Raw genomic sequence first — 19,587 nt, forward strand, 5'->3', positions numbered from 1 at the left:
CTAGTGGTCGTTTTTTCTTTGTTTTTACCTTTCTGTAGTTTATTGTATTTTGTAGTATGTATTATCATTAGGATAAAAAAAGTTATTTCTGAAAGGATGCATTTGTAATGAGGATAAAAAAGCACACTGTAAAAACCTCAAGTTCCAGCTTTGGTGCTCAAACTTTGGACAAGCTACTAAACTGCTCTGTGACTCAGTTTCCCCATCTGTAAAATGAAGCTAATAATAGTATCTGCTCCCTAGTCTGAGGATCATATGAGAAAATGAGAACAAAAGCATTATGCAGTATACATCAGAGGTTACAATCTGATGTGTTTTGTTTGGCCCATGTTGTTGGCCAGCAGAATTTAAAATTTGAATTGGTTTGCTACTTTTAAAATGTGGATATTTCACAGAGAAATTTGGATTTCTGGCTTCTCCTGAAACTTTTTAAGAACTACAGTAGCACCAGGTCTGATTCCCCTGTTGGCAGCAACCTGCTAGAGCTGATTAGTGGCTGCCCACTCTGGTCAAGGTATTTGGACCAGAATTCCTCAAAGGCCCCACCCACCTGACCACTCATTTTACTTGCCCATCCCTGCATAACACTAGACAAAATACAGGGGAGGGGAGGAGGGACAGGGAGTTGAAGCCCGTGGGAGGCCAGGAGTGGAACAAGAAAGGGTGTTGGTGTCTCTTGTGGCCATCACACATTTTGTGCCTCAGTTTCCTTTCAGTTTGGAGAAAAGGCTTCATCTGGGAGATGAAGATCTTGTGCCCAGCAGGCTGTGTTAATGTTTCTGCCTGGAGGTCAGAGCAAAGTCAGCTTGAGCCTAGTGGCTGCAGCAATTACAATGAAGTACCTAGGGTCAACAGGCTCTCACACCTACTCAATCGCTGGAAGTTGTTGTCCTAAGAGGGAGAATAGGGCTACAACTTGTAGGGATCCCTGTGGGACAAGGTTAGCATGTCCCTGTCCAGCCAGACCCACCAGCCACGCCAATAATTGCACCTGGCATCCCACTGTGGAGCACAGTTCGTTTGTCTTGTTGGTTTATTGGCCTAGAGAGTTGGACACACACACAAATGCGGAGATAAATATTGGTCAGTTTCTCTAAATCTGGGTCCTCACTACGTATAGAGCTAGAGTCTGTAGAATTCTAAATCTTGCGTGCTGTGGCACAGAACCAGTGGCCTTTCCACTCCACCGTCACCCTTCTTCCCAGGGAACATGGGGAAAGAGGGCACAAACTGACAAGACTTGATAATTTTCAAAAGACAAAATTGCAAAATCCCAAATTTCCAACATGTGAAATTCACAATATTCAAGTTCCCCAACTCAGATACATGTATTTTAATCGCCATTTCGCCACAATCTCCTTTGTTGCCCAGAACCACCAAATTCTGGAAACTATTTTCCTGAATCATATTTTCAAAAAAATAAATGTCTACAGTCTCAGTTCTCCCAAAATGTCCATGGTTGTAGAATTTTGACCTGTTCTAAAATTCAAATTCCCTGGTCCATCCTCAACCCCTTCCATCTCTGTGCCTTTTTGCCTCAGAGGAGTGCAGGTTAAGGATATAGGGGGACTGTTAACGCATCTGCCCCCTGCCTCCAAGGCCTTCCTCAGTCTCTCCTGTGGTTCCGCTGTGTGTGTATATATATATATATATATATATATATATATATATATATATATATATATATATATATTATATATATAATTTGTGTGTAGATATATATGTATTCTTTATTATGTACTTTTTCTCGCAGTTTTTCTAAAGTGCCAGAAACAAGATTTGTGGGAATATTTTTAGTGATTTTTTTTTTTTTTGCATTTTTCCCCGTTTTAAACTTTTCTCCCCCGTAAAAATTGGAACTCGGTATGGTACATTCAGTAGGAAACTCTTCACTCGGACTGTGGCCAAGACCAAGAAAAGTGCAAAGAGACAGAGGAGGAGTGAAGGAGCGACACTCCTCCGTGGTTAACATTCAGGGAGCCTGTCGAAAACCTCCCCTTTCCTTATGCTGGGTGGGCGAGAAGAGGCAGGAGGATGCTCCTGTCCCTCCCCCCAAACCCCCTCCCTCCAAAAGCCATGATCTTGCCCTTTCAGCATCAGTTGAGAGGGCAGCCATCTTGGCCCAAAAAAACAGTAGCTGAGAAAAAGGCTGCCATTTTGATGACAACTTTTCCCCTTTTTAAACTGCACTCCTCTAATTCCCATTTTTCAAATTTGCTCCCCCAAACTGGCTCTCCCCTCGTAAGCTGTTCTTTTTTTTGGGGGGGGGAGGTGGGTGGATGGAAAATGTTCATCCAATCACAGAGTGGGGAGGCCCAGTTATCAAAGAGAATTAGGAGCAAACATTTCTTCAACTCCCCCACTGGAAGGAAACATAGGGACCCCTGACCAGGGTTAACTAGTGCAAATTAGGGATTAGGGACTTATAAGGTCCCTGTACCCCATCCCTAGGCTGGGATCTTTGGGTGTGGGGAACTGAGTCAAAGATGGGGTGTAAGGTGCTATTTTGCAGGGAAAGTTGGTGGGGATACCCCAAAGCCCACCAAGGGAGTAGGATGGTTCCCCAAAAACCATCTGGAGTGATTGGTGAGGGAAGTGATACTGGGGGGAAAAGGGGGTTAAGGTAGGGATGGGAGGTCATGTGCAAATCTTGGGCTTACCCACCCATCCAACCCCCATCCATTTTTCTGGCTATTTGGTCTAGTCTGGGAGAAACCATCGGGAAAAAAAAAGGGAGAAAGTAGATTCCCTTCCCCATCCCATATAGAGCTCCTCCCTCCTGGCCCCCAAATCTGGTTTAGCCCAGAAGAGGCCATATGTAGAGGCAGGAAGAGGTGCAATCTACCCACCTCTTTTGCCTTGGAAGAGTCTGGGGCTCACTAGATTTGAGGGTCAAAGTAGGGCTGAGATTGGTGCTGCCCTGGGCTGGGAAAGTACTCAGCCGTGGAACAGATAGGTAGCCCTCCCCCCAGCACCTCCTTGACCTGGATGGGAGAGGCCATCTCCAGAGTCTAGGAGTATAAGGAGGAATATGGAAGATCCAAAGGCGTGGAAGCCAAGGAAGGGATGGCATCTTAATGTGAAGGAAACGGGCACAGAAACCCACCCTCGGGAAGAATGGAATCGAAAGCCACACTCCCAGGTGGGTAAGTGTCAGGTATCACAATGGTCTGGTCCAGGCCCTGGGCCACAAAGGATGGAATGTGCTGGGAAGCATCTGGGCAAGGGCTTAGAGAAAGCTTCAGAACGAGGGGGGAACATTAGGTGAGAGAGATGGTTTCCCCCTAGGTTTACGAATCAGGGGGGCGGGTTAGACATTCAGAGCTGGTGGGGGCTATGAGTAGAGATTCATTTAAGTATATTGCTCAGTTGCCCCAAGGGCTGGAGAAGGGATGGGAGCTGGCCCTGCCCCTCACGGAGGCCATTCCCTGGAGGAGAACTGAGAGGGGAACCACCAAAGATCCCTTCCCAGGTGGTGGGAAAACTACAATCTCACACAAAGCAGCCTGACCCCTGAGCTCCAGAGGCTCCCAAGTCCCTGCACAAGAGTGTGGAGGGGCTCCCAAGGGGCAGGGAGGCCAGGGAGCTGGTAGTGGCGGGGGTTCAGGGAGGGTGGCATCTGGTGAAAGGGGGGATCTGGGCCCAGAGCTCACCCCACATCTCCCTTCTGGGTTCTTTCAACCCCTGCCCTTTCCCCTTCTCCCTTAGGGGGGACTGGTGGAGGGAGAGTTGGGGGCGGTGGAGTTGGGGGGGTAGGGGGTGCTGCTTGAGGATTGACTGCGTAGCCAAAGACCCCTGGTAGGAAGGGAAGGGCCCCCCCCCCCTTCTCATCAGGTAGGACCATGTTAAGAGCAACTGGGAGAGCGGCCAAGTTGCTGAAGTTGTAAGGGTAGGCGGCAAGAAGCTGGGGCCCATAGACGAGTGGGTAGGGCTCAGGGTAGAAGGTGACTTTGGCAGCCCCCATCCCCTCCATCCGGTCCCCCCGCCCAGCCCCCACTGGCCCCTCACTCCCAGCTTTTCCCCTGCCACTGCCAGATTCCCGGCCGCTCCCGATCAGAGCCAGTGGAAATTCCTGCACAGGTGGGTATGCATAGGTACCCCCTCCTGCCACCACTGAGGGCTCCTCCCCCCCTGAGATGACAGGGTCCTGGAGCGAGGCGGTTTTGGAAGCTTCCTCAGCAGCAGCGCTCCCGCCACCCGCCTCCCCGCTGGATGAGGAGACTTGCATCTCTTGGGGAGCCTCCTCCTTGACGTCCCCGGCTCGGGTGCCAGCGCAGCCCTTGGAGTAGGCAATGACAGGCGTGGGGGTACCCCCGGGCCGCTCGGCAGCATGCCTCTGCCCGTGGCGGCTCAGGGCGGCTGCCGTCTTGCACACCTTGGCGCAGTGAGGGCAGGCGAAGCGGGTGGAAGGCTTCCGTCCAGCCCGGGAGTTGTGGGAGCCCCCGCCGTGGGCCTCCTGGTGCTTGCGCAGCTTCCTCAGGGTGGCAAACGTCTGGGCACAGTCTCCGCAGCGGTGCCTCCGCTCGCCACGGGCACGCCCTGTGGGGCCCTCGGCCGCCGGGGTCTCCTCCCAGCTCCTCCGTTCCAGCTTCTGTCTCCAGCGAGGCGGCCGGCGGCCTCTGGGCATCCCGCCGCCCCCGCTGCTGCCCGGGCCTGCGGCTCCAGCCTTGCGCTTGGGCTTGTACGAGTAGTAGGGCCTCCAGAGCTGGTCCTCCCCGCCAGCCTTCGATTCCTCCTCCTCCTCGTCTTCCTCCTCCTCCTCCTCCTCCTCTTCTTCCTCCTCCTCCTCCTCGCTCTCCTCCATCTCCTCTCCGCTCAGCTCCCCAGGACGCAGGTCAGTTTCTGAGATGCGGCGCTTGACAATAGCCTCCTCGCCGATTCGTACAGTGATCTGACACAGTGGAGGTGGAGCCTGCAGCTGAGAGGGACCCCCGCCCCCGCCAAGCCCACCAGCTGGCTTGGCCGTGTAGGTCAGAGTCCTTGTGGCCCGTGGGTTCCGGCCCTTGGCCTCCTCCGTGGCTGTGGCTGGGCTGCCGGCTGGGGCTGGGCTGGCTGGGGCGGCTGCAGGCACGGGGGGAGGAGGTGGGTACTCACGTTTTTTGGGGGGCCGTGGCGGAGCAGTGTAAGTGATGACTGAGGCGGCTTGCGCCCCCCCTGTGCTGGCCGGCCCACTCCCTGCTCCACCACTGCTGCTACCCCCATGTACAATGACAGAGGGAGCTGGGTGGGCAAAAGTGATGACAGACGGTGGGGGGCCAGGCTCTGGGGCAGGTGGGGGTCCGGGTGGTGGGCTGGCCGGCATTGCCGCAGGGGCCGGAGTGTTGAGGCTCGGAGAAAGGGGGGCCTCGGGGGCTCCCTGGCTGTAGGTCTTGTAGGGCCGCTTGGCCGCCCGCATGGGGAGCAGGCGGTACAGCTTGAGGGTATTGAGCTTGGGCTTATAGCCTCCATTGGGCGTCTTCTCACTGGCTAGGAGGCCCGGGCTAATGCCATGGAAGGCTCGCTGGTGGGTCTTCAGGTTATAGTAGGTGACAAAGGTCTCCCAGCAGAAGATGCACTGGTACCTGGGCCAGGACGGCATGGAACAGGGCAGGGACAGAGCCAGTTGAGTCAGGGGCCCTGAAGCTAGGGCCTCAGCTTCCCACGTCCTCTCCTGCCTCCACTCAGACCTTGAACTGCCCCAGCCATTTGCTCACCCTCCTTTCAGGCTGCTTGTCTCACCCTGCCAGCCTCAGAAAGGACACCAGTCCCAGTACAGTGCCCCCCACTGGCTGTGAGATGCCAGGCCTCAGCTGTTCTGTCTGTGAACTGGGAATAATCACACACCTTGCCTAACTCCCAAAGCCTTCTTCTGAAGCTCACATGACAGAATGGGGAAATGTCTTATGAACAGGGGTACATTACAACCGTTGGTGGACATGCCTGAGCTCCCCATAGTCCTGTCCCATGAGGCAACCTTCTCTTCCTCGGTCTTTTCCACATCACCAAGCCAGGACATGACACCTGGAGGTGCTAATAAACATCAGCGGAAGGAAACGGGGCTGAAGGGAGGCAGAAGGGTGAGTGATGGAGAGCAGGTGAGCAGGGGCTAGTGGGTGAGCAGGCGTCTCAGGATGACTTTCTAGGCCCCACGCTCTGCCCATTCTCTCCCTTGTCCCTGTGATCCCTGAGTGGACAAGGTCCCATGTGACCCCTCCACCCCCACCCCAACCGGTCCCTGGCCATGCAGGCCACTCACCTGCGCTCCCCGGTGTGCCACACCTCGTGCTTGGTACGGTACTCAGCCAGGGCGAACACCTTCTCACAGTAGCGGCAGGGGTACTTCCTCCGCCACGAGTGTACATTGCTGTGCCGCTTCAGGCTGGACAAGGTCACGTAGGAACGCTCACAGGCCGCGCACACGTACAGCACGTGGCCGCCCACCACCTTCACCACGTGCTCGGGACCACCTCGGAAGCCCACTGGTGGGGGCAGGGCTGAGGCGTCCACTCCTGAAGGGCCACTGGGGCCAGAGCCCCCGGCTCCCAGCCCTGCAGACCCCCGAGTGCTGGCCCCCCTACGACACTGTGCCTCATGGGTCTGCAGCCGCTTGGGATGGATGAAGCTTTTCCCACATCGGGGGCAGGGGAGGGGCCGCCGGGGCAGTGGGGGCTGTGAGTCAGGGGCCTGGGCCTCAGCCCTGTCACCCTCCCACTCCCCGGCTGGCCTAGGCCCAGGCCCGAAGTTGTCTTCTTCAGGCTGCGAGGTGGCCATGGGGGCTGGGGCAGGAGGTACCCAGGCATCACCTCCCTCCCCCAGGCCCTGCAGGCGAGAGATGCCCAGACGCCGCCCCAGAGCGCCGATCTCTGCCACGGCTGCCCCGTCCCCTCCACCACCAGGTAGTGCCAGCCGGGCACTGTAGATGAAATTAAGGACATCAGAGAAGGCAGCTGCTGGGACCCCTGGCAGCTCCAGGACCCGGGGTGGGGATGAAGCGGGAGGTGAGGGTGGAGGGGGAGAGGAGGAGGAAGAGGAGGAGGAGGAAGAGGAGGAGGAGGAGGAGGAAGAGGAGGAGGAGGAAGAAGCTGTGGTGGAGGCAGGGTTGGGGGCAGAGCCCCCAGTAATTGGTGGGAGGGGCAGTGGGGCTGAAGCGAGCAGGGCCTCTCTGAAGAAGGGACTAGAAGCAGCCAGGACGCTGCGGTGAGCAGGGAACTTGGTGTCTCCGGCTATGAGGGTGACGTCACAGAAGAGGCCACGGAGCCGCTGCTCATTGAGCTGGCGCAGGACGGCGGGGGCATGGGACGGGTCTGTCACCTCTGCTGGGGGGGGCATGGCGCCAGCCTAGATGGAGGAGAAGAGGCCAGGGGAGGATCTCAGAGGCTGGGCAGAGGGCAGGGGCCTCTAAAATCAGAGGTGAGCTGGGAGGGGATTGGAGGCTGTTGGCCAGAGACTGGTGGAAGGCTGACTGACTTCTGGTCACAGAAGTGAGGGGTTAACCTTAGCCACCCCACGTCCGGCCAGCATCCAACGCCCGCATGTCAAACATCGGGGGCTGGAAGAGGCCAGGAATACCTCAGGTCTTGATGAAGGTCAGGGGTCAAGATTTCCAAGTCACAGACTAGCGAGGTAAGCAGTGGACACCTCTCCCCCACTGGGAGGGGGAGGAAGGCCCCACAGCCGCTGCTGACCATTTCTCAGGACTCCCCGGCCTGGACAACACGGCTGCTTTGCTGGCCTGCTGCCTCAGGCCCAGTCTCCCTCGGGGCAGACCTCTCGCACCACCTCACCTGAGAGCACAGCCAACATGGAGCAGAGCGGGGGTGGCTCAGCGAGTCCCTTCTGCCGGGCCTCTTCCCTCTGTGGGGAAACAGAAACCGCGTCCTCAGGAAGGGAACCGGGCGGGAGGGGACCGGGGAGGAGGGGGGGTGGCGCAGCGTGCAGGGCCAACGAGGCCCGGGCTGCTCTGCAGACCCTGACCCTCCTGGGAGCCCGACAGGTTATTTGCTGAGCTGCCTCCAGTTGGACCTAGGAGTTCACACAAATTATTGCAAAGCCTTGTGCTGCTGGTCCCCAGAAGTACAGGAACAAGATAATTTGCATATTCCCGATTTGCCTCAAAACAATCCAGGAGCATAGTTCAATCCCGTAGGTCCAGGGAAGCCCGCTGGATCACTCTCAAGTCCCTTTGGCCCAATCTTCCGGGGCTCAAAGGAAATCAAAGATTTGCATGTTGTCTTTCACTATAATAGTCTCATTTACATATCAAAATAGATTTGTTTGAGCTTTTTCATTGGACCAAGCTGCTAGATATTCAAATTAGCAGAGAACCTCTTCACATTAAATCTCAGAGGGGGTTTCTGGCCTAGGTGCCAGGTGACCACTGAAGACCACGAACTCTTGCACACGCGCCAGCTTGCTCCAATCTCTGAAGGGCACTAAAAGGCCACCAGACCGGAAGTGAGGAAGCTTGGGTCCCACTCCTTATTCTGAGAGCTGGTGGCTTTGGGACTTTGGCTTAAAAAGGGGGGTGGGGAACGCAACCCCTATCTCACTCTTGCTGGGAGGCTCATCCAAAAGGAATAGCAGGCAGCCCAAATGTGAGCTGTGGTGGTCACTGCCCAGAAAGCACCTCACAGCCTCGGCTTTGGGGGCTAATTTTTCAGTTGAAGATCTCAATTCCAGAGCCATAGAGTAACTTAGCCAAAGACACACAGAGCTGGTCATAACAGGTGGGGCCCGTTCACAGACCCAGGCCTCTTGATCTGAGAGCAGAGCTCTCAGCCCCTCTCATCCACCCTCCATGAAGCCTGGGAGCCCTCCCCTTGCACACGCCCTGCCCTGGGTCACACATGACCTCCGAGGTGTCCTGCGTCAGGAGTTCCTCATACAATTCCCATCCCCCGGAAAACGCTCTCTTCCCATTTATTACTCATACTATCTGGACTAAGATGCCTTCCCTCCACAGCCCATTTCATGTTCCCAAAAGACTGCTCTGAGTCCTGTCCTGGAGGAGGAGGAGGGTGGTAAACAGGGGTGATATTCAAAAGTTCTAACAGCCCCGACTGCGAGGCACACACCTAGGTCAAGTGCTTCCCCATCAGTTGCTGGATTGTGGGTGGGTCAGGAATCCAGGGGAAGGGGCCCCGTTCGCGGTCTGGTGTTCAGTTCTGTAAAATGGGGAAAGAGAGCAAGGCCTCCCACTCCCTTCTGTGACAGCCACCAGCTGACAGGGACCCCCAAGAGTCGATGCTCTACTTGTATTACCTCATTTGTTCCTCATCACTACCCTAAAAGGTAGCAGTTAGCTTCTTGACTTTAAAGTGACAGGCTAAGGCTCGGAGATGCTAGGTAGCTGCCCAAGGATATATGACCAGTTAGTAGCAGGGCTGGGATCTGATCCCAGGAAGTTTGGCTCAAAAGCCTGCGTTCTTGATTATATCACATCAGGATGAAGGACACGTTTACAGCTGTGATACTGTGATATAACAAGAAATAAAGTTGACCCTTGAACAACACAGGTTTGAACTGCACAGGTCCACTTACACGTGGATTTTTTTCAATGGTAAATATGACAGTACTACACGATCCAAGGTTGGCTGAATCCGAGGATGTGGAACCTTGGATACGGAGGCCCGATTGTAAGGCTATACTTGGATTTTCCACTGCGTGGAGGGTCTGCGCCCCTAACCCGCACACTGTTCGAGAGTCAACTGTAATATATTTGGTCTTTGTCCCCATTGCTGACACAGAGCTCCTAAAACTCTTGTAATTTCCCAAGTGATAGGGGTGCTAGGGGCATCTTATTCTAACATTTGGTCTTTGAGCCCAGTTCTTGCCATCAAGCTCCTAAACTCCTTGGAATTTCCTGGGTGATAGGAGTGTCTCTTGTTCTAATGAGGCGACTCTTGGTGGGATCCCGGATGGGGGCTGGTCACCAGAAAGACCAAGCCATGATTAGAAGTTTGGAACTTTCAGCCCCAGTCCCCCACTGCCTCTGGGGAGAGAAGAGGAACTGGAGACTCAGTTCATAATCGATCATGCCTATGTGATGAGGCCTCCATAAAAGTCCCTGAACTATGGGGTTCAGAGAGCTTCTGGTTGCTAAACACATCCTCATGGCGAGAGGGTAGTGCACCCCAACTTTGTGGAGACAGAAGCTCCTGTACTCAGGACCCTTCCAGACCTCGCCCTCCATACCTCTTCATTTGGCTAGTATCATATCCTTTATTATATAATAAACCAATAAATGTAAGTATTTCCCTCAGTTCTATAAGCCATCCTAGCAAATTATCAAGTCTGAGGACGGGGTCGTGAGAAAGCCCGATGTCTTGATGGTCAGTCAGAAGTACAGGCGGTCTGAGGAATTCCCTGGTGGTCCAGTGGTTAGGACTCTGTGCTGCCACTGCAGGGGTCATGGGTTCAAACCCTGGTCAGGGAACTAAGATCCCACAGGCCGCACGGCACGGCCAAAAAAATAAATAAAATAAAATAAAAATAAAAGCTCTTTAAAAAAAAAAAACTACAGGAGGTCTGGGCTTGCAAACTGGTATCTGAAGTGGGGGCAGTCTTGTGGGACTGAGCCCTTAACCTCTGGGATCTGATGCTATCTCCAGGCAGACAGTATCGGAATTGAACTGAATTGTAGGACACCCAGCTAGTATCAGAGAACTGGTCAGTGTGGGGAAAAAAACGCACACATTTCGCGTCAGAAGTGTCATGAGTTGAGTGTATAGGAAAACAGTTATGTTTTTCTTCCAACAGCACCCACTAGGGCCGCCACCAGCCCATCTAGGATCTTTGTGAAAATTAGAGGAAGGGGAAAAAAATAGAGGAAAGGCCTCTTCCTCCATAAAGTAGCAGCCCTGCACAGCAAAGCTTGATTCCGGCCCCCACTCACCCCCTTGGCCAGGCCTGCCCACCTGCACAGCCATATGGGCTTGGTGCCTACTGAGGCATGGCTGTGTGCTGACTGCCAAGATATTTGGACAAGGCCTATCAAAGCTTTTTAGAACCACAGAGGTCCAAGGCTGGCCTGGTCCTTGGAGATCATCTAGAACCATCATCATCATGGTACTTGCAGCTGCCATTGATGAGAAAAATATTATGTGCCAAATCTAGTGCTAAGCATTTTATCTGCATCATCTCAACACTCAAAAGGACCACAGTGAGGCAGGGGCTAGTGTCAACCCCATTGTACAGATGAGGAAACTGAGGCTTTAAATACTCTAGACACCTCACTTGCAGGTAGAGAGAACGTAGTGACAGGGTGACTTGCCCCTGGTCTCACTGCTAACCAAGCTGGGTTTGGACCCTGCTCTCCTGAGTTCAACTGCCCCACTAGTGGCCACTGCCCTGCAAGGGTTTATGGGAGGTGGAGAAGACACTAGTTATGGGACCCTGGGCAAGTTACTTAACCTCTTTGTATGTCAGTTTCCTTGTCGATGAGGTGGGGATAATGAGAAGCGCCCACTACATAGGGTTGTAAAGAATAAACGAGCTGATGACTGGCAGTACGTAGAAGAGTGCCTGCCACGCAGCAAATGCTCAGGAAGTGCTAGCTCTTATTATCATCTTGGAACTCAGTCCCGGAAAATGGTGGGGGGAAGTGGTGAAGAAAAAGGGGCAGAAATCAGGCTTCAGGGTAGGTTTGATGGCTCTGTGGTTTTTAGTTTGTTTTTACCATTTCTCTACTCTTAACTGGCTGTGTGATCTTAGAGGTGTGACTGAGGTGCGGATCTGAGGGCTGCCACCAGATACACTCCACCTCTTGCTGTTCCCTCTGCCTGGAATGTTCTTTCCTCAGGTAGCCTCATGCCTTGCTGCCCCACCTCCTTTAAGCCTGGACTCAAAAGTCACCTTCCCCCAAGGCCCTCCCTGGCCGCCCCATACCTCCTCAAACTCCCTATCCCTCTCCCCTACTTTATTTTCCTCCTTGGCATTTAGTAAGACATACTGTTCATTCGTCGCCAGACTGCAAGCTCCAGGGGAGGAGAGATTTCTGTCTGCTTTGTTCACTGCTACCTCCAGTGCTTAGAACAGTGCCTGATACATAGTGGGAGATCAAAAACATTTTGGGTAAATGAATGAACCTGCTTTCTTAAAGTCGTCCTGGAGTGTGTCCACCTTCAGGAAGGACGCCATCCTCAGTCCTGGACTGACTTGGCCAGGAGCTGGGGGTGGCAAGCGTAACTTGACCACTTCCAGGGTGCTCACGCTTTGCCTGATTTACCTCCAGGGCTTTACATGCGTTGCCTCATTTAATGGTTTCCTCAGCCACCCAAAGTTGGCATTTATATTATCCCAATTTTACAGATGAGGAAACTGAGGCTCACAGAGGGATTTACCTTGCTCAAGGTCACACAGCTTGTGAGCAGCAGAGTCAAAATTCAAATCCAGGCCTGTGTGAACCCAGATGCAGGGTCCTTCCCTCTGCCACACCACCGGGGCCAGCGGGCTGCCGAAATCACCATGCAAGGTCTCACGTGCTAAATGGTAACTGTGTCACGTCTGACTCCACCCTTTCCCTCACTCTCCACATCCAGCAGCCACTGAGTCTGGTCAAATCTGCGACCCAGTTTTTTTTGTTTTTTGTTTTCTTTTTTGGCCATGCTGTGCGGCTTAGGGGATTTTACTTTCCCAACCAGGAATCAAACCCGGGCCCTCAGCAGTGAGAGCGCGAGTCCTAACCACTGGACTGCCAGGGAATTCCCTGCAGCCCAGCTTGGGAATGGCTCTGGAAACCTTCCCTCTAACCTGCCTCTGGCCCCCAAACTAGCTCAGGGCCTTGTTAACACTCTCATGGTCCAAGGCCATGGCCTCCCAGCTAGTCCGCTGCTTCTGGTCTTAGCTTCTACCATCCAGCCTTCCTCTCACTGAGGATCAACGGCCCCGAAGCACTCAGGTGGCATCACTCCTGGGCTCAGAAACCTTCTCGGGCCTCCACTCCAGAATAAAGCTCAAATTCCTCAGCCAAGCATTCGAGTCTAATTCCCATCTTCCTCTCTATTCTTGCGTTGCATGAGTCTCCCCTTAAGCACACGCTGTGCTCTCCATCCTCAGCTGTCCCACACCTCCATGCCCTCGCCCATGCTGGTTCTCCTGCTAGAAATACAACCTTCCCCCAGCCTCTTCCCCAAATCCCTCCAAAATGTTAAGATCTACCTCAAATGCCATCTCCCTCTTGGCCCTCCCTGACCCTCAGGACAAGAACAATCTCTCCTTCGCCCGGTTCATCAACGTTTTGTGCTCCTGTGGCCAGTATCCAGGATGCTAGGTTCTCCCTCCCAGGCTGAGACTCCCTGAGTCACTGTCTAAACACACCAGTCTTCTGAAATGGATTGGTGCAGGTGTTAAGTTCTGCAGAAATTGGGCAGAAGTGTGTGTGTGTTTGGCGGGGGTGGTGCACAGAGAGGCCCACAAAAAGCTTCAAAAGGGCACTAGAGGACACATATAAAGAGCACATGATCTGGAATCAGACTGGCTGGGTTCAAATCCAGCTTTACTTCTTACTAGCTAAGTGGCTTTGGGCAAATTACTTCTCTGGGCCGCAGCTGGCTCATTTGAAAAAGGGAGGTAATTAGATCTCCTACTTCCATGAGGCGTTGGGAGGACTAAATGAGTGACCATACGTAAAAGCACTGAGGACAGTGCCTGGTCACAGTGTTAAATAAGTGTTTACTGTTGTTATTAATCAAGCCCCAGGAAGGGGCTCAGTGCTGGCAGAGGGCTGACAGTGGCTGGCACAGGCATAGTCCCCAGACTGTAGCTACTTCCCAGGTACATTTTCCATGTGCTACCTACCTACAGCCCTGTTGGAAGACGGACAGGGCAGGTGATTCGCCCCATTTTAAAGATGAGGAACTGAGGCTCACTTAGGGAAGGTGCCAGCGAGGAAGTGGTAGGGCCCGAATTCCTCAGTTCTAGTCTAGGCCTCCTTGCCCTCCACCAGGCCGTGGTGCACCTGTTGTGCGGGCCTGACATAGCAGCCAGCATGCCCCCGTGCAGGGGGGCCTGGCCGTAATGTCCTCCCTGCCCCAATGCACACGCACCCTCCCCGCCAGGCCAGGCGCAGACCACAGCGGTATGTACACTTGGAACATACACACACACACACACACACACACACACACACACACACACACACACACACACACACACACACACACACACACACACACACATCTACAGAAGGGCCTGGGCCCCAAAGGTGAGGAAAACCTGTTCTGAGGAATCTGCCTAGCGAGCAAATTCCATTCCCAGACCCTTCCACAGTCGCAGGAGGGGCCCAGTGTGCGTCACAGAAGAGACAGAAAAGCAGAGATCCCTGCAAGGGGGGCAGAGAGAGGGTTGAAGCAGGAGGAGGAGACTGAAAACTTCATGTTTCTTTTTTCCATTTCAGTGACAAGAGTCACACCCGGCCTTTACATAAACATGGCCAAGGAGCCGCTCTGTCCAAGTTGAGTTTCCTTGCAGCCGCCAGGCCTCTCCACCCGGTGACCCTGACGCGCTGGGCGGGCCGGCGAGGGGCTAGCACCAGACCCTGCACAGACAAGCTGGGCTGCCCGACAACACCCAGGCCTCCCGCCGGCTGCCCTTGCTCTGCCCCATATTTATCTCCCCGCCTTCTTCATAACATATCCCCACAGCAGCCCCACACGGCCACTCCAACACGCAGAGGCAGGCACGCACACACAGCTCGCGGCTGATCTCTGGAGGCCGAGGCCCACACGGCCCTGGTCACGCCATCGCCCTCCCCACAAGTGTTTTCTGACGAGCTCGCTTCCCAGCCCAACAGCACAGATGGGCTCCCACAAACGACGTCACAAAAGAATCCCGTAGGGAATGTCGCAAACACACAACCTTCCCCTCGCTCGGCTGCCCCCGATCCCATAAACACAACCTGCATGTTCCACCCAGGGCCCCTCACACTGGTGCCAGCCACCCCACGGGTACCTGAGACACACCCTGGGGCTTCTCACTTCCTGCAGGACCCGCGGGACCTGAGTTCTAGACATGCACCACCCTGCGCCCTCCCTCCCCCGTGCCACCTGATCGTCACATGGACCCAAGAACCCATCCAGCGGGCCATCCTCTCCGAGACGGGACCACACCTCAGCAGGGCCGCATGAACGGGACGGGACCCGACACCTTCCCACTCAGATTCAAGGGTACACAACTGCCCCCTCCAGCTGGGCACACAACACCCTGCACTCCGGCGCCCTCCACAGCACTTACCCCTCGCCAGCTACGCAGAAAACAACAGTTCCCAAATAGTTCATATGTGCAGCGCCAGACACATATGTGCAAGAAAACACACGCCGCTGTAAAACATAAAACCCCACACCTAACAAACTCCGCAGGTACTGTGCCCGGCTTCAAATGCGGACCTGTCAACCAAAGCCACAGGGCCGCATCTTGTAATTCTGTCCCACAACACTGGACCCCCTCCATCTGGCTTTCTGTCCCCATGGCCCGGGGGGGCCCTGCAGGACCCCTGGCTGCCACACCAGCCAACAGTGGTGACCAGGAGAGGTTTACCTTGCCGCACAACACAGCAGGAGACACACAAGCTCCAGGACTCACAGCCACAACCCTGCCCCGACGGCGCGGCGGCTCCGGGTCGCCTGCTCGTCCTGCGCACCCCGCACACCCCAACTCTGGGGAGCTCGGCGGCCCACCCCTCCCCCCCCCCCCCACGCCTGGCTCCTACGCCATCGCCCTCCCAGTGGCTTGCAGCGCCGGCCCGGGCTCACACCCGCCCCGCCCCACCCCAACGTGCCCCACGGGGGGAGGGGGACACTGGGCTGCAGAATTAACCCTTCAAGCCGGGAATGAGCGAGGCCCTTTCCACGGCCTCAGGCGATCGCGCCCCCTCGGCCGCCGCTGGGTCGGACGCCGTACCCGGGCCCCCTTAGTCGCCCCCCCAGCGCCGTGCGCGCCTGGAGGCGGGGCCAGATTCAGCCCCCGACCCCTGAGCCCCCAGGTCAACCCCAAGGGGGAGCGGTCGCGGCGCGGGGCGCGGCCCGGGCCCCCGCGGCACCGGGCAGCGGGGAGGGGGCCCGGCTGTTGGCTCCGGTCCGCCCTGGCCCTGCCCGGTTCGCCCTGGGGCCCACCTGACTGCGATGGCGCCGCGTCCGCCAGGCCCGGCTCATCACCGTGGCCGCCCCCGGCCGCTCCGGTTTCGCCCGCCTCCAGCTCTGGCTCCGGCTCCGGCCCCGGCCCCCCCAGCGCCCGGCCCCGGCCCGGCCCCGCCGCCGCCGCCGCCACCGCCGCCGCCGCCGCCGCTGACATCATCGGCTCCCCCCGCCCCGGTCCTACCCCCACCCCCACCCCCGGAAACAGTACCCCCCCAGCGCCGCCGCCGCCGCCGAGAGGAGGCTGGCGCAGCGCAGCCGGCACAGACACCAGGCTCCGGGATCGGGCTCGGGGCGAGCGCGCCCGACGTCCTGCGCCCGGACCGATCCCGGGAAGGGAACGGCGCCACGCAGGGCGGCCGGACGGGTGGGCACCGAGCTAGGCTCGGGCCTGGCTGCAGCAGCAGCGGTGCGGGGCCGCACGACCACCCACTCCCTGGGAAGGGGTTATCCCCCCCCCTCCGCCCACTGCACGCCCTTCACTCAGTGGTGCACACCGCCCAGAGCACGCACACCCTCTCCGCAGACACACAACGTGGCAGGCTCACAATCAGGCCCAATGGGACCCGCAGACCCAGGCTCAACACACTCAAAGGGGCAGCCCTGGAGAAACACACACACACACACACACACACTCTCCCTCTCCAGAAATGCACAGGGACCCCCCCCGCGCCCCCCCCCCCAGGCCGCGAGCTGGGAACGCCCCAGCCCTACAGAACAGGTACACGTAAATGGCTACCAGCGCAGATGAACACGCAGCTTGCTATTTTGTTCCCACCGGCAGAAATATCCACATCTATATACTCTGCGTAAATGCAGAGGACTTGGTGTGGACCTCCTGGGACAGCACCAACACCACCAGGTGGAAGTACACAGAGGAGAAACACATTCCTGAAACTCCAGAGGGACAGTCCCAGAGACTCCTCCCAGGTGTTCAAAAATTCAAAACTCAGGAGAAAGAGGAGCTGGCCCTCAGAGGTCCTTTCCATAAAACCTTTCTGAAATCGGGCAAGACATAAATAAACAAATTAACTAAAAACCGAAGATGTCTCATCACAGAGGTAGTTGAAAAGAGGAAAAAAAGAATCAGACAGACTTTGGAGTCACAAAAATGTAAAGCAAGCAGAGTTGGAAACAATGAGAAAATAGGCCCACCCCCACCTCAGGGAGGTTCCAAGGAAGAACTCCACCAGCCCTCCAACCAGCTCACAATGGCTGGAGCTCTGAAGGGCCCAGGGCCCCTGAGCCAGGAGGAGAGGAGGAAGTCCAAGGAAAGATGGTGAGTGTGGGGCGCAGGGGAGCACAGCCCCCTTCCCTGTAGCTCCTGGCTGCTCCCTTCCCCCTCCTTCTCTAAAACTTCCCAGCTTTCCTAGACACCCACAAGCGAAATTCATAATGGTGTTCCCAGATGTCCCTGGAACCTGTGACATCACACAGACACACAGCATCTGAGATCGCCTCCCCTTCCTCAAACCAACAGAGCATCCCTGGGTCCTCTTCTTCTCCTTCCGGGAACAACTTACCCAGAGAAACACGATGCTCCAGGACCGCTCACTCCCTGCTTCCTGCTTTAGAGGCTCCAGGCCCACACTGTACCACCTCATCCATCTTTCAGGCCCTTTCTAGCTCCCAAGAGTTCCTCGGCAAGACAGCCTGCCCTTCTACTGCCCTACAGGGTCCCAGAACCCAGCCTGGCATTCGCCCTACCCCAGGTCCCCTGGACTATGGCTGCCCTAATGCCCGAGCTCCTTTCTCCCTAACAGGCTTGCTGTCACCCCTACTTCAACCTGCCCGACTTCACCCAGCCATCACCGCCCTCCACTCCGTCCAGCCTCCCCTCGCACCAGCGCTGCCGGCCCTCTGATGTCACCAAGGGCCTGCTCGTGGCCCTGCTGGGTGGGGGCCTGTCCGCTGGCTTCGTGGGCCCCTTCTCCCGTATGGCTTACCAGGCTTCCCACTTACCCTCGCTGGAGCTGCTCATCTGTCGATGCCTCTTCCACCTCCCTATTGCCCTGCTGCTTAAACTGCGTGGTGACCCCCTCTTGGGACCTCCCGATGTCCGGGGCCGGGCCTGCCTCCACGCCCTGCTCAACGTCCTCAGCATCGGATGCGCCTACAGCGCGGTTCAGGTGGTGCCCGCTGGCAACGCTGCCACCGTCCGCAAAGGTTCTTCCACCGTCTGCTCTGCTCTCCTCGCTCTCTGCCTCGAGAGCCAGCGTCTCAGCGGCTATGACTGGTGTGGCTTGTTGGGCAGCACCCTGGGACTCATCATCATTGTGGGACCTGGACTAGGGACACTGCAGGAGGGGACCACAGGCCTCTACACTGCCCTGGGCTATGTGCTCGCTTTCCTGGGTGGCCTGGCACTGTCGCTGGGCCTCCTGGTGTACCGTTCCCTGGACTTCCCCTCCTGCCTACTGACAGTGGCCTTCCTGTTTGGCTTGGTGGGGCTGGTGGGCTCTGTGCCAGGCCTCTTTCTGCTGCAGACCCCCGTGTTGCCCAACGATCCTCTGAGTTGGAGCTGTGTGGGGGCAGTGGGGATCCTCGCCCTGGTCTCCTTTGTGTGTGTGAGTTATGCGGTCACCAAGGCCCACCCAGCCCTGGTGTGCGCCGTCCTGCACTCTGAGGTGGTGGTGGCTCTGATGCTGCAGTACTATGTGCTCTATGAGACCGTGGCACCTTCTGACATCATGGGGGCAGGGGTCGTGTTGGGTAGCATTGCCATCATCACCGCCCAGAACCTCAGCTGTGAGAGGGAAGGGCAGGTGGAGGAGTGAGATCGAACTTGAGAGCCTGGGGGTGGGGGTGGGGGGGCGGGACTGGGTAAATAGAAGGAAAAACTGGAATACAAACATAAGAGAACAAGTGACTGGAAAAGAACTGGTGTGGGAGAGTGACACCCCTTGGAGTCAAGGGTGAATTGGGGACTTGGTGGAGAGGGACTGCCTAGAAGACTGCCTGGAAGACCTGGAACAAGCCTGGAGAGCAGCATATTTGGAGTCTAGGCTGGGGCTCGAAGGGAGGTCTGAGGAGCAGATCAAAGCGGCTGAGGCAGGCAGGCCATGAGCCACCAGGAGGATTTTTCCCTCAGCGGCAGAGAGAAAAGCCTTGGGGCTGGAGTGTCTGGGGCTTTCAGGCCAACAGAGCAAGCAGCTGCGGTGGGGGAAGGGAGTGTGTTTTCTTTCCCTGAGCGATGGTTTCCCTTCCTCGTGGTTATGCCTCCCCACCTTGGGGTGGTGACGTGATATTGACATCAAACAAGGATCACTCTGAATATGGCTGTGCAGTTGGTGTCGTCTCTGCTTTGGAAGGACAGTGTAAGTCCTACCCCCTGCTCTTATTGGAGAATCCCTTGGGATCCCCGCACACACCCCCCCGCCCCATTTTTGAAATATTCTAGAAGGGGTAGGATTTCCTAATGTTCAGATGCATTGACCCTGAGTCCCCCAGGACTTTTGTGTCCCACCCAATGGCTAAT

The 19,587-nt window shown here is 56.2% G+C and overlaps 2 protein-coding genes and 1 non-coding gene across 7 annotated transcripts; 2 read left to right on the forward strand and 1 right to left on the reverse strand.

Annotated features, from left to right (window-relative positions):
- Positions 1-1,015: 1,015 nt before the first annotated feature.
- On the reverse strand, positions 1,016-18,202 carry ZBTB4 (zinc finger and BTB domain containing 4). 5 transcript variants are annotated; one of them, XM_057535634.1, is made up of 5 exons: positions 16,089-16,246; positions 7,764-7,833; positions 7,031-7,317; positions 6,236-6,994; positions 1,016-5,561 (listed from the first exon to the last, which is right to left on the reverse strand). In XM_057535634.1, the coding sequence occupies exons 3-5, from the start codon at positions 7,306-7,308 to the stop codon at positions 3,650-3,652; spliced, it is 2,949 nt and encodes a 982-aa protein (XP_057391617.1). In that variant the 5' UTR covers positions 7,309-7,317; positions 7,764-7,833; positions 16,089-16,246; the 3' UTR covers positions 1,016-3,649. The 5 variants fall into 5 exon arrangements, with proteins under 5 accessions (XP_057391617.1, XP_057391616.1, XP_057391613.1 ...); XM_057535633.1 differs by lacking the exon at positions 16,089-16,246 and adding an exon at positions 18,072-18,202 and having other exon boundaries at positions 6,236-7,317; XM_057535630.1 differs by having other exon boundaries at positions 6,236-7,317.
- TRNAG-GCC (transfer RNA glycine (anticodon GCC)) lies at positions 10,342-10,414 on the forward strand. Its single transcript has one exon. It is a non-coding gene; the product is annotated as a tRNA-Gly (tRNA).
- Positions 15,807-18,886, forward strand: SLC35G6 (solute carrier family 35 member G6). The gene is made up of 4 exons (XM_057536183.1): positions 15,807-15,872; positions 16,117-16,215; positions 16,318-16,518; positions 17,873-18,886. The coding sequence occupies exons 1-4, from the start codon at positions 15,807-15,809 to the stop codon at positions 18,884-18,886; spliced, it is 1,380 nt and encodes a 459-aa protein (XP_057392166.1).
- Positions 18,887-19,587: the final 701 nt, after the last annotated feature.

The sequence above is a fragment of the Balaenoptera acutorostrata genome, chromosome 20, assembly GCF_949987535.1.
Source record: "Balaenoptera acutorostrata chromosome 20, mBalAcu1.1, whole genome shotgun sequence".
Lineage (NCBI taxonomy): Eukaryota > Metazoa > Chordata > Mammalia > Artiodactyla > Balaenopteridae > Balaenoptera > Balaenoptera acutorostrata.